The 13060-nt window shown below is 46.1% G+C and overlaps 1 protein-coding gene across 1 annotated transcript in view; it reads right to left on the bottom strand.

Moving 5' to 3' along the window:
• Window positions 1–715: 715 nt before the first annotated feature.
• The window catches only part of Slc35d1 (solute carrier family 35 member D1), a 45970-nt gene continuing 33625 nt past the window's right edge, over window positions 716–13060 (bottom strand). The window contains exon 12 of the mRNA XM_006987189.4: window positions 716–3504. Within this exon, the coding sequence (XP_006987251.3) occupies window positions 3396–3504 (109 nt within the window). The 3' untranslated portion in view covers window positions 716–3395. The remainder of the gene's footprint in view (window positions 3505–13060) is intronic.

Raw genomic sequence — 13060 nt, forward strand, 5'->3', positions numbered from 1 at the left:
TGACAATCAATGAGCTGTGTTGTGTACACACCAGAGCAGCACCAGCCTTCAAGGAAAGCCTGATGTGTAGTGCAGAGAGAGACCTAGAGGACATACTATGTGACATGCACTAGTCCCTAAAAGACAAATACTGCACAATCCCACTTGTCGTGGCCAGTCAAACTTGGAGAAACAGAAAAAAACTGGGGCCATCAGGGCCTGGAAGAAGGGGAAATGGAGGCGTGTGTCCAATGTCCACAGCTTTAGTTTAGTTAAGGGACCTGGGGACGACTGCACAGCAAGATGGACATGCTCTGTGGCTTGCACACGTGCAGTAAGTCACGATGGTAACTTCTTAAAAAAATACCTTCATGTGCTCCTCCCTCTCCATACTTTAATGTACTTCTATCTCTGTTGAGTCCACTGTAGCAAAGTGGCTGTCCTGCTGAGCGCATTTTACTCATGGATTACTACCCAGTAGAGGTACTCAACACTAAAAACACTGATCAAGCAGGGCAAACATCTTGTAAACAGGTTAGCATTTCTCTCCTTCCAGTTCATCACAGGGGCGTCACAGACAGTGACTATGTAGTCATGGGTACTGTTTTGGCAAAGCATTAATACTGAAGAGTGTCACCACCTCTGGATCACAAGCACCCGCATGTTACCTTCTTCAGTGTCAGCAGACCCCCAGCTCTCAACTGCTCTCGACGCAGGAAGGAAATTCTAATACACATTTTTCCAGAAAAAGTATTTATTTGACATCATTAAAAAAAATAGTTAGGCACATGATTTGTCATGTTTCTGTCACCTGATATACATACCTCAATGCTCAGTACCTCTTAAAAACACTAAGTATATTGGTAAATAAAATCTATATTGAAGAAACATTGTCGGAGATGGACATGTGGGCAAGTCAGTCGTCAGCCCGAGAAAGGGGACATCTGTGAACAAAATAATCTCTAAGAACATTTCTGTGCCAATAAAATCTAACCAGTAGATTTCTTTTTAAAAAATATTTTCAAAATAAAGTTTAAAAAACAAAACACTAGAGTCTCTCCTCGTTCCACAAGGTGAACTGTGGACAGCAGGAGAAGATGGCAGGCTCAGAAAGGTGACGGCATCGCGGACTACTGAGAGCCGCCCAGCGGCTGAGGAAGCCAGTCCAAGTGTGTTTAGTGCTGAGGTGAGGGAGGAAGGCCTGGAAGCTACCTTAGGGTGACAGCCGAGTCTTCACTGAACCACCACTCTGAAATGCAACTGTCTCCCACGGAGAGAGAAGACCGTTTTCGCTTTTTCAAATTTGCCATCATAATATGAAAATACTTTTCTTTTTAAAAAGCAGAATCACAGAGGCTATGAGAGAATATTTTGTCTTGTGTTTTCAAAAAGATAGCGGACAAAGACTGTCGCCTAAGCATCTGGAGGCAAGGAGGCACAGGCTTGTGCTTCTCGGGAAACATATCATGCTAAGTCACGGGCACTGCATGAACGCAGTCCTCCATGAAAGGATGCCAGCCCTACGTCTGCTGTGTGCCATATGTAATGGGAACCGCACTCACTCTCAGTGTGTCTCCCCAGGGAAGAAAAAACTCCATCACAGCCTGTTCATGGGAGAAACCAGCACTGCACAGATGTGGGAAGAAAGGGCGTCCAGGTCATGGGAGGGCTCAGGGTAGGCAGTTCTAAGAGCTGCGTGGCTCATCTGAGCTACATGATGATCTGAGGACCAAGTCCTCTGAAATGGAAACACTGTTCTTTGGGGGTGGGCCTACAATCAGTGTCCCCAAAACTGTGCAGGTAGGCCTTATTTACAAATCACTGAGTTCTTTCATTTGTGTCCTTTCAACTAAGGGCAGACCCCTGGCTGAACAACTAAACACTGGAGAGTGCCAGACTATGTCCTATTTATTTGTCCATTTGCTGGTCATGAAGTCTTCTCTCACTAAAGAGCCCCTAATAAGGAAAGCAAAGGGGCCCAGGCCCAAAGCCCTCAGTGTGCCTGGGAACTGACCAGCAGAGAGAAACATTAACACTCTGTAGAGACCCTGCCTCAGCTCTACGGACCAAAACCTTCCACAGATTCCTGATATAATACTGCAGAGAACTTTCAAATGTGCTTTCTTATAAAATTTATATTCAAGGTGGAGCCTACAGATGAAATATTCAAATAGAGGTGAAAAAAAATCAAAACTCTCGTATTCCCCCAATGAGACACAAAAATCCAAACTGTTTGAGCCTGCAGCATCCAGTCAGCTGCCCATGAAGGGAGCAGAGGCCATCTACTCTGCTGACCAGGCAAACGCAGCCTCCTCCACAGCAGGGAGGTCTCTGAGCCATGCCACCCAGCTCTGGCATTTAAGGAGGGAGAGACTTTGCCCAAAAGAGATCAAGTCCCAACAATACAAAGATGTCTGGCCAGCTCTTCCCTCAGATCAGCCGGTTCCGAACGATGGGCCTTGGGCCTGTGATGAGGACTTGCACACAGGAATCCAAAGAGTACCAACCATACCCACATGATGAAGGCATGGGGAGAGACGGCAGCCACCTTGACTATCTGTCCCTCTCAGAGAAGTGGGAGGCTGGGCCATTGCTGCATTCAGAGTGTAGCTCTTCAGTGTCTCACTGTGGGCTCTGATCTCGGGAGAATGGGCAGGGCAGGTGCTTCCAACCTCACAGGCCTGCAGTTCCAGAGGGCTGAAGTGCCCGGCCCACAGTCCCAGAATTTCCTAGCTGAACAGAGAATCAAGTTCTCCATCTTACATTCAGTCCATGGCAGGAGAGAGCTTCGCAACCATCTCCGCATCCCTGCACTCAGCACAAGGCCCAACAGCTATGTTCACTGCATGACTGTTGAGTGAAGAACTGAGGGATGGCCAGCTTCCTCCGGCCCGTGCTTGTCTCCTACTGAACAAAGAGGAATCAGACATTCCAAGGCACGCTCTGCTCACCCCACACATTCCAGGAAAGCAAAATCCTTCAGAGCCTCGTGGGGTTTTTAGTGCCAAAGCTGTTACCTTTGGCAAATGTAATGATACTATGGAGATAATGCAATTAAAAAAGAAGAAAGTTCAGATCTCAGCTGCATTCCCAGCTAAATTGCCTCTGGAGACAGCCCACTGGAAGGCAGCTCTAGCTGGAACACATTGTATACACTGCCAGGGTCACCCGGATAGCAAACTACAGGGTAGAAGATTCCAAAACACTGATGCTTCACTATCCGAGACAAAAAATAAATTAAAACCCACCCAGTACATTTTCCAGTCTGATATAAATTAATTTAAACATAGTTAACATACGGTCAAGAAATTTTCAAAGGCAACAATCAGTCCTAGAGTCATACAATTACAAAGGAATATTAGTCCCGAGTCAGGACGCCTCAGTGTCTTCAGGGTACACGAGCAGGGGCCATCAGGTCATACGGCTCCTTTCCCCTTAGTGTCCAGCTTGTTATTGCCCTCTGACTGCTTGCTCAGCTGTTCTTCGGTGAAAGTGATGTAAGAATACACCAGGCTTCCAGCAATACTGCAAGACAGAAAGCCATCATGAGGAAGGGAAAAGAGGGAAGGAGGGTCGTGACGCTTGTCATGGGGAAAAGTCTGGTCAAAGTGAAGTGCCCTGCAGTGGGAAATTACTACATAAATTCACACAATGGAATACTATACATCCATCAAAATGCTACAGGTAATGACATGTTAAAATGAAACAGGTAATGACATGTTAAATGAGAAAAAAAACGCACAAAACATTAAATGCTGGTCACCTCTGTATGAATTACATGAACATGAATATGTGCTTCGGTTTGTATTAGAACAGAGACAGATCTGGAAGACACACCCAAACCATCCACTGTGGTTCCTCTCCAGTAAGAAGCAAGCCCGGTGGAGAACATGTCCCTGAGCTCCTGGCCTATGGTAGTTAGTTACTGCCTAGTAACTCTGGGCCCTCCAGCCACATGGCACAAAGCTTCCTTTGGTCTAACCTCCTTCCTAGCAGGATTCCCGTAGACGTGATGACGTGCATGGTTTGTTTGCATGCTCATGCATCTCCTGCCACTTGGCTATCCCTCCAAGTTGCTACATCCCTGCAAGGTGCCCATTTGACAGAAGAGGAAAGGGAGTCCTCAAGCTGTAAGAAACTTGCTCAGCGTCAGGGCGCCAGGGCAGTCTATCTCCACTGCACCTGACACCACAGCTCCCGGTCCGTCACTGTCTCATCAGCTTGTGAACTTCCCGAGCCTTATTCTTAATTCATTTAAGTTTACGTGTGTGGGGGTGGGTGGGGTTGCCTGAATGAGTGTCTGTGCACCATGTGCATTCCTGGTGTCCAAAGGAGACCAGAAGAGGATATTGGATCCCCCAGTTTAGAGTTACAGAGTTGTGAACCACCACGTGGGGGCTGGGAATTGAACCCTGGTCCTCTGGAAGAGCAGCCAGTAATCTTAACCACTGAGCTACCTCTCCAGCCCCCTACGTCTTATTCTGTGAGCTTGCGCTCTGCGTTAAGGATGGAAACTGCTGTTTCCCTTCCCTTTACCCCGGAGTCCCGCCAGGGGCTCCTGCGGCCCCTTCCCTTCACCTGGCAGCTCTTCCATCACGCTGAGGTAAGATCTGATCCGCCCCTTCTGGAACCAGTCTGTTCCCAGGGGGTTACTTCTGGCAGATGAGTTCCCTGACAGCTTGCCTAGGACCAAGCCTTCGTGCCAAAGCTAAAATCTCCCAGAGGACCACATGTACATCTCCCCATGACAGTCAATTCCCTTTCCTCCAAACCCACCCCAACCCAAAACAGTGGAGAAGGACTGTCCCTGCCTTCTTTCATCCCACTTTCTCCTAGGCTGTCACACCCCCAGCCAACCCAAAATAATGCTCTCACTTTTCCTGTCACTCAGCCCTTTCACCTGGACGGGAGCATCAGGACAGGAAGTACAGGCTTAGAGCATGGCAGGGCTTATGCTTATCCCCAGACCCTCGTCTACCCTGGTATACTAAAACAATCCTGGACCAGAGTTGCGTCTTGGTCCAAATCCTGAGTGTACTACTAGCTCTAAGACCCCAGGAAAAGTAACTAATCTTTCTGAAGCATCATCTCTGTACTGAGTAAGAATGCCACTGTGAGCAGGGCATGGTGGTACATGCCTCTTTTTTATTTATTTATTTATTTTTGGTTCGGTTTTTCGAGACAGGCTTCTCTGTGTAGCCTTGGCTGTCCTGAGCTTGCTGGGTAGATCAGGCTGGCCTCAAACTCATGATGATCTGCCTGTCTCTGCTTCCTGAGTACTGGGATTAACCATCACCACCACCACCACCACCACCACTCACCACCACCCCAACGCACCAGGCGGCACACACCTTTAATCCCAGGCTGTTACACAGAGAAACCCTGTCTTGAAAAACCACACACACACACACACACACACACACACACACACACACACACACCCCAAAAAAAAAAAAAAAAAAGACAGAAAAGGAGGAGGCAGCCACTATACATTCAGGCTTATCTGGAAGATGAAATGAGATTACAAGCACTGAGAATATAATTGTGGGCTGGGGTTGTAGCTCAGTGGCAGAGTGCTTGCCCGGCATAAGCAAGGCTTTGTGTTTGATCTCACTACAAAAAAAAAAGGAAGATACTTCTGTTCTATTTTCTCTATTGACCCTGATACAGAGGAGAGGGGAAGCATCAGCACACGGTGGTTGAGTCATAAGTACCTTAGCCTACTCATGATGCAGGAACAACAAACATCTGCTTCTCCCAGTATGGAGCTGGAATAAAGGTGGAATGTGTATGTGACAGGGAGCATTCTCACTGGGCCCTTGAATGAAGGAGGCAGCAGGGGTTCTCTCTTTGCTAGGGACACCTATCTCAAGAAATCTTCATCTCCAAATTCTACCCCCCACCCCCCAAAGCTTTATTCCTAAAACACTGACCCAGGGAGTCAGAACTAGAACATGAACATGGGAGGAAGGCAACATTCAGTCCACAGCAAGGGATGAAGGAAAATGGCTGCAACCTGTCCAAAGGAGCCTGCAGGTCTTCCACTGGCTGTGTTTACCGAAATGCCAATTCATGAATCACCTGGCGAGAACTGAACATTCATCAACAACATGGAATGCAAATCAAAACCAAGAGCCGATCATTATCAAGCTTTTCTAAACTTGAGCACAAAGCTTATAGACCCAAGCACTATAATTCAGGGACCTGCTGTGGTAGAGACAGTTAGGGGGTGAGAGAGGAGGAGGAGGAAGAAGAAGAGGAGAAAGAAGAGGAGGAGCAGCAGGAGAAGCAGCAGTCATATTTCCCCACAGACAGAGGGGTCTAGTTAGATCACTGCAGTCTAACCTGAAACTGCACCACTCACCTCTTCCAAGACTGAATCTATGGAAATCTGCTGACACTAGAGCATCTGGGCTGACACACCTCGATCACACACACAGCCCATGGTTTCTAGATTGACAGCATGCTGGGAGTGGAGCTCAGTGGGGAGACAGCCAGCCTAGCTTATCAGAGGCCCTGGGCTTGATCCCCAGCGCTGTATAAAACGGGTTGGTAGGAGCATACTCTCTGAGCAGGGAGTGAAAGCACACAGGCCTGGGCTCCTGGAAAGTCACTGCAAAGCTGGAAACTGGAGGGCCAGATTTCAAGTCCACCTCGGTCAGCTGGAGGCCCATCTGGGATACATTAGACTGTCACAAAACAACAAAAGGGGCTGGAGAGATGGCCCAGTGGTTAGAGCACTGACTCCTCTTGCTGAAGAGCTGAGTTCTGTTCCCAGTACCCACATGGTGGCTCATAATTGTCTATAACTTCAGTTCCAGTGCCTCTTCTGACTTTTATAGGCTCCTGCACACACATGTTGCACACACATACACTCACACATAGACACATACACACATAAAATAAATACATATTTTTTAAAAAGAAAAGTTACCTCCAAGACCCACAGTCATGGCCATGTTCACTACCTTCCAACAGTTAGACACTCAGTCTATGAAATCCATCAGTGTAGCAACCCTATGGCAAGGAACAAGAATTCTACAGTCTCTGCTGCCTCCATGTGTTATTTACCACTGACATGTTGTGTGTGAGTCTAGGCCCACAGCTCTGCATTCCATAAGCAAAATATGCCAATCTACTTAAAACCTATGAATCAAGAGTTTGATTTCTGCTATTTCCAAACAAGTACAATCCCTGCCAAATAATTGATTCCCGGTGCAGTCTTCCAACAGAGGCAAGATCACTCTCTACTCCTCTGGAGCAAGCCGCTGCAGAGGACCTTCCCACCTTCCTTCTTATCGGCCAAGCACACAGCTGATTGCCACTGTCTCCACAGGGCCACTGTGGACTCGGGCAACTACAAAGCTCTGAGCTCTGTGACACAGAGCACGTTACTTTAGTTCCCTCACCTGTGCAGGGCAGACTATGGTCTACGCCCCCTCAGAACTAAAGCAAGAATTAAGGATTAGAATCATGTAAAGGAATTAGTTCCTTAGGACTATACATTAAACTACACACTTAAGCTATATAATAGGATAATAAACCATTTCAGAAGGTTAAGAGCACACAGTAGCCAACCAGTAGGAGTAAAAGTGAGAACGCTGAGGCCTATCAAATATCCCTCCGTGAAGCCTCCCACGCAAACCCTGGCAGAGTTTACTTCCTGGGAACAGCACCTGAATTGCTGACAGTCTGGGTAGTTCCTAACAACAGCCTTGCAAGCTCTTCCCAGGAAGGCCCAAAGGTGCCTGGTCACTGCTCTGAGTACCACCGAGGTGCACCCCACACCCTGAACTGCAGAAGGATCTCTATGTGAATGCTTGCTATAACACAATCACTCCCCATTCCTTCTCTTCCTTCAGGCTAATCGCAACACACTGGCCAAACATTAAAACCAAGACACATGTCACTACACTCAAACTCCACTAACCTTCCCTCTCCCCAAAAGAATTTTGTAATGACCAAAAAGTCCTCCCTAATCTACTCCTCTAACTAGCTGAATGGCATCTCCTTTCACTGCTTATCCCTGCCATGCAGGTCTCCTTGCTCTGGGAAATTCCAGACTCACTTGTACTTCACGGCCATTGGCTTGCTCCTCTCTCTGAACTCAGGGGCTCACTCCCCGTTCCGGTCTGAACAGCAAATGCAGCCCATAACCCTTCTAAGCTGGCTTTTCCCACTTTGTTTTCTCTATGACTTTCTCTCCAGCCAGCAGAGCAAGCATGTCTACAATAAGGACAACTCCAGAAAGACACAGCTTCTGGTTCATTCCAGAAGCTCCACCTTGGCTGCGTCAGCCAGGCTCTGAGCACATGTTTGTTTATAAATAAACCACTCTTCCTGGCCAGATGAGACACCCTGAAGAGGACATTCCTCTCCGATTTGGCCTTGTCTGAGGGCACTTGCTTTAGTCTGAAGATCAAACAGATTCAACAGCCGATTCTACCCCACCTGCCAAGGGAGCTCGAAGAACAAAGACAAAACAGTAGTGAGAGAGGCGAGCAAGGAGACCAGAACGCAAAGCTAGCTGCTGCCTCCCAGGTATCTTTTATGTCCTACCTATACCAAAATAAGTGTTGGTCTTTGCACACACTTCAAAAATAGAAGTGTATTAGTCACAGAAGTCTGGCTAGGATATGAACCATTCCATCTGCTGAGGAGTTTTGGGAAACTGCCCAGGAATAAATTTAGAAAGAAAAAAAAAAACAAAAAAACTTAAGATTCCCAAACCCTGTTGAGATGTTTGTGGCACCCACAACCTTGACAAGGATATCGAGTGCTTTATTAACATGCCAGACAAATGCTTCTTCCACATCAGAATTCTGCTGCGGTTCCATGCACATCTATGGGTTTTGAAGAGAACAGTTAAGGGAAAAAGGAGGCCAGCCTGAATGCTTGTTTGGCATCTCTTCCTACCACTGCTGGCTATCGTCAGGAAGAGGTTTCTAAGGCATCGAGGAAGAAGAGTGTTTGGTTCGGTTGTTTGCTTAAGTATCTTTGATGCTTAGGACTAAAGCATGCCCATCACCTTCTCTCCTGTATCCGCCCCCTCCCCCGTCCTTTTCTCTTTCTTCAAGAAAATTTAAACATGAGTAGATTCCCACTAGAAGTAGGAGAGCACACTTGGTGAGTTTTCGAACCTGTGGGTCATCTCTTCAAATTTCCAAGTTTCCTACAAAGTGACCTACTACTGTAGGCTGACTCAAGCCACCGAGGAGCAAGCAAGCAGGACAGACAACTTGAAGTGAAACCCCACATTTTCCAAAAGAGATGCTAAGGTCATGAAGAGGGAACAGGAGGTGGTAGCAGCAGCAGCAGCAGCAGCAGCAGCAGCAGCAGCAGCAGCACATAGGATTTTGCTACATTTCAGTTCCCACCGAGATATGATCAAAGAGCTAGCTGGCTTCCCTACAACTTGTTCAAACTCCAAGCCACTCTAATGAGAAACTATTATACAACCATAAACAGCCTGGCAGGGGTGACCTCAGCAGCCACTAAAGGAATACAAATATGTCCTTCTCTTTCTCCAAATGAGAGCCACCAAATAAAGGAAAGCTCAGGCTCTTACTTCAGAAGACTGGACCAGAAAGATCTAGAAGAAGGGAAGCACTCAGGAGAAATACTAAAAACACTACACACAATTTTAAGGGAAGAAGGAAAGGATCCATAGATTCAGGTGCTGGGCAAAGTTACTGGAACAATGTCCTGGGAACAGTGTCCAGTTCTGCAGCTAGACCACACCACATCATAGAGTCTGCAGACTCTGGTCTGGCCATGCGCGCCATAGGAAAGTGGCTTTTATTACCCACCCCCAAAAAAGTTCCAGGATACATATTATGAAAAGCTCTGGAAATCAAATTATTGTATTTGTCTATTGACTATTACTAGACAAACAGTACTGAGGTGAAGAATACGGACATGGAAGATGAGCTGCAAACCAGCCACTCGGCAGCTAGACAACTAGGGGCAAGCCCCTTGGTCTCTCTGTGAATTGGGACATTCACGGGAGCCATACAAAGGACAGGGCCTTGCACAACTGCACAAATATGCATGAAAACACTGGCAGTGTTTCGCTGTTATCACTACGGCTGGATGCCTCTTGTGGGCTAGGAACAATATATATGACGTAATTAAGATAAGCGATTTTCTGCCCTCAAAAGCTGGTAATCTAAGTGGTAACATACACATGAGGCTACAGGAACTTATCCACTCCTCTACTAAATGTGTAACTTAGACTCTGGGACCTAGCCCTCTGGACTGTAGTCCTCGAGCCGTGACTTACTTGCATGACCCCTCTTCTATGAGGGACCTACTGTGGTACAGCACACTCCTGGCACAGAGAAACAGGCTCACTACCTAACTTCACAATGCATTCAGGTTCCTTTCTCTAGCTCTCAGCCTCCCTTACAGAGCTGATAAAAAGAAGAAAAAGCAGCCAACTAACCAACCAACCAAACAAACAAACAAACAGAAAACCACCTATAAAATAGTGTTATGAGAATGTGGGCAAACAATAGAAAGGATTTTATTTTTTATCAAAAACATGGAAGGAACTGAATATGTACACACATATTACTAATAGTGCTTACACAACACATTAAAAAGTATCTTAATCCACACTTTTTAATAAGTGAAAATTAATTGGAAACAGGCTTTGTGAACAATTACGAAGCCTGAAACAAAATCATCTGGGACACAATAGGAAAACCTTTCAAAGGCAAAGACTTTTCAGACACAGCAATAAAAGTACCACACAGAAGAAAACATCGCCAACTTGTTCTGCATCAAATCTAAAAATTCATTCTTCAAAACATACTATCAGCTGGGCGGTGGTGGTGCATCCTTTAATCCCAGCACTTGGGAGGCAGTGGCAGGCAGATCTCTGTGAGTTCCAGGCTAGCCTGGTCTACAAAGTGAGTTCCAGGACAGCCAGAGCTGTTACATGGAGAAACCCTGTCTCACCACGCCCCGCCCCTCAAAAAATAATACTATTAATAAAAAGACAAGCCCCAAATTAGAATATGCTATATTTTCATAACTCTAAAAGCATGAGAAGACATGAACCTCGTGTTTGAGATGGTCAAATATCTGACTGGCCACTTCACTAAAGAAAACAGGCTGATGGCATGGCAGCATTGAAAAAAGCCATCATGCCTGACTCTCGAGCCTTTCCCAATACATCATCAACCCTGGGAGAAACAAGGTCACAGGGAGACAGCATGGCAGAGCTGGAAGAGGAGCTCCCAAGGCAGGGTGCAGAGCAGAGCACCGGAACTCCACACACTACTGGTGGCTATGCAAGGCAGCCCCGACGGCGTGTTGGGAGGGAAAAAGGATGGCAATTTCTTTCTCTCTCTCTCTCTCTGTCTCTCTCTCTCTGTCTCTGTCTCTCTGTCTCTCTCTGTCTCTGTCTCTGTCTCTCTCCCTCCCTCCCTCCCTTCCTCCCTTTCTCTCTCCAGGAAATCCAATCGAGGGCCTCACATATGTTAGGCATGCACTCTAGCACCGAGTCACACTCTAGCCTATAATTTCTTACTAAGTTAAATGTTACTATACAACCCAGGAAATCTATTTCGAGGTATGTATCCCACTGCAATGAAAACCTATGTTCATACACAAACTTCTATGCAAGTATTTATGGAAGATAATACATAATAGCATAATAGCTTTAAATTGGAAATGGCTCAACTGCTTTCAAATGCTGAAAGATGTAATATAGCCATCCAACATCCAATAGTGTGCTCAGCAATAAAAATGTATGAGGTACTGATACATGCAAAAACAGCTGGAAAACATGTGAAAGAGCCAGACTTGAAAGTGAAATACCATGCACATCATTCATGTCACATTCTGGAAGCTCTATGGATAGAAAGAGTTCTGTCAGGATCTGAGGGAACAGAAGCGACCTCATACAAAAGGGTAACAGAGATTAAATGCATTAGTCAAAACTGATAGCACTCTACACTGGAAAGAATAAATCATTATATTTAATTATTTAATCACATGTTAATTTTTTAATGCCGGAACAAGATGCATTCCAAAGAGCCGAGGAATTCTGGCCTGCCTGGCTGTAAGATTATGGTGTCATTATTCAGGAAGGCTACATTCTTCAGGCCTGAGCCACGGTCCAGAGTCTGGACTCTGATGGATGCACGGGAGGAAGTTCTGTCTTCACTTTTTATTTCCTACCCTCCCCATTGCTTTTTTTGGGAAGGGGGCTCTTGGCTAAACACCGAGGAATTGAATACAGGAGAAAAGCATTAGGGAAGATGAAGACAGGCTCAACTGTACTCTAATAAAACCATGAACACCTCCTTAAGCATAGAATCAAAGCTGAGTGGCACCTGGAAGGCTACTAAGCATGCCCCATGCCTCCTGTACTTGAGCCAGGCCAGATGGGGGACATTCAACTTTTCCTTTGGGTTGGTATTTCAGATAGGGTCTCATGTGGCTAAGGCTGGTGACGACTTGCTATGTAGCGGAGGATGAATTCCTGTTCCTCCTGCCTCCACTCCCCATTGCTGAGATTACAGATGTGAGTCATCATGCCTGACTCTCAAGCCTTTCCTAATACAACAAAGAAACAAGGCAGGGGAGCCCGATTTGTTCAGGCTTAGTCATATATTCGTCAAGAAGATGGTTCAGTTAGTGGTTTCCTTTAAAGTGCTGTCTGTTAAGGAGGAACTGAAATCATTTCTAAACAGGTGAAATGTACTCAACAGTCTCTGTAGTTTGGCTTTTGCATTAACAAGCTAATATCCACAACTTCCGTCTTTGCATACTAACTAGTCAAAGAAAACAGCAACCAAAATACAGCCGTAAAAATAATAAAGACGCCGGGCGGTGGTGGCGCACGCCTTTAATCCCAGCACTCGGGAGGCAGAGCCAGGCGGATCTCTGTGAGTTCGAGGCCAGCCTGGGCTACCAAGTGAGTCCCGGGAAAGGCGCAAAGCTACACAGAGAAACCCTGTCTCGAAAAATCAAAAAAAGAAAAAGAAAAAAAAATAATAATAAAGACAATTTCAATTTTAAAGAAAAAGTGAAAAAACTAAACACTATACTTTCCTTGCCAAAAGCTGTA

This window comes from Peromyscus maniculatus, chromosome 2, assembly GCF_049852395.1.
Source record: "Peromyscus maniculatus bairdii isolate BWxNUB_F1_BW_parent chromosome 2, HU_Pman_BW_mat_3.1, whole genome shotgun sequence".
Taxonomy (NCBI): Eukaryota; Metazoa; Chordata; class Mammalia; order Rodentia; family Cricetidae; genus Peromyscus; species Peromyscus maniculatus.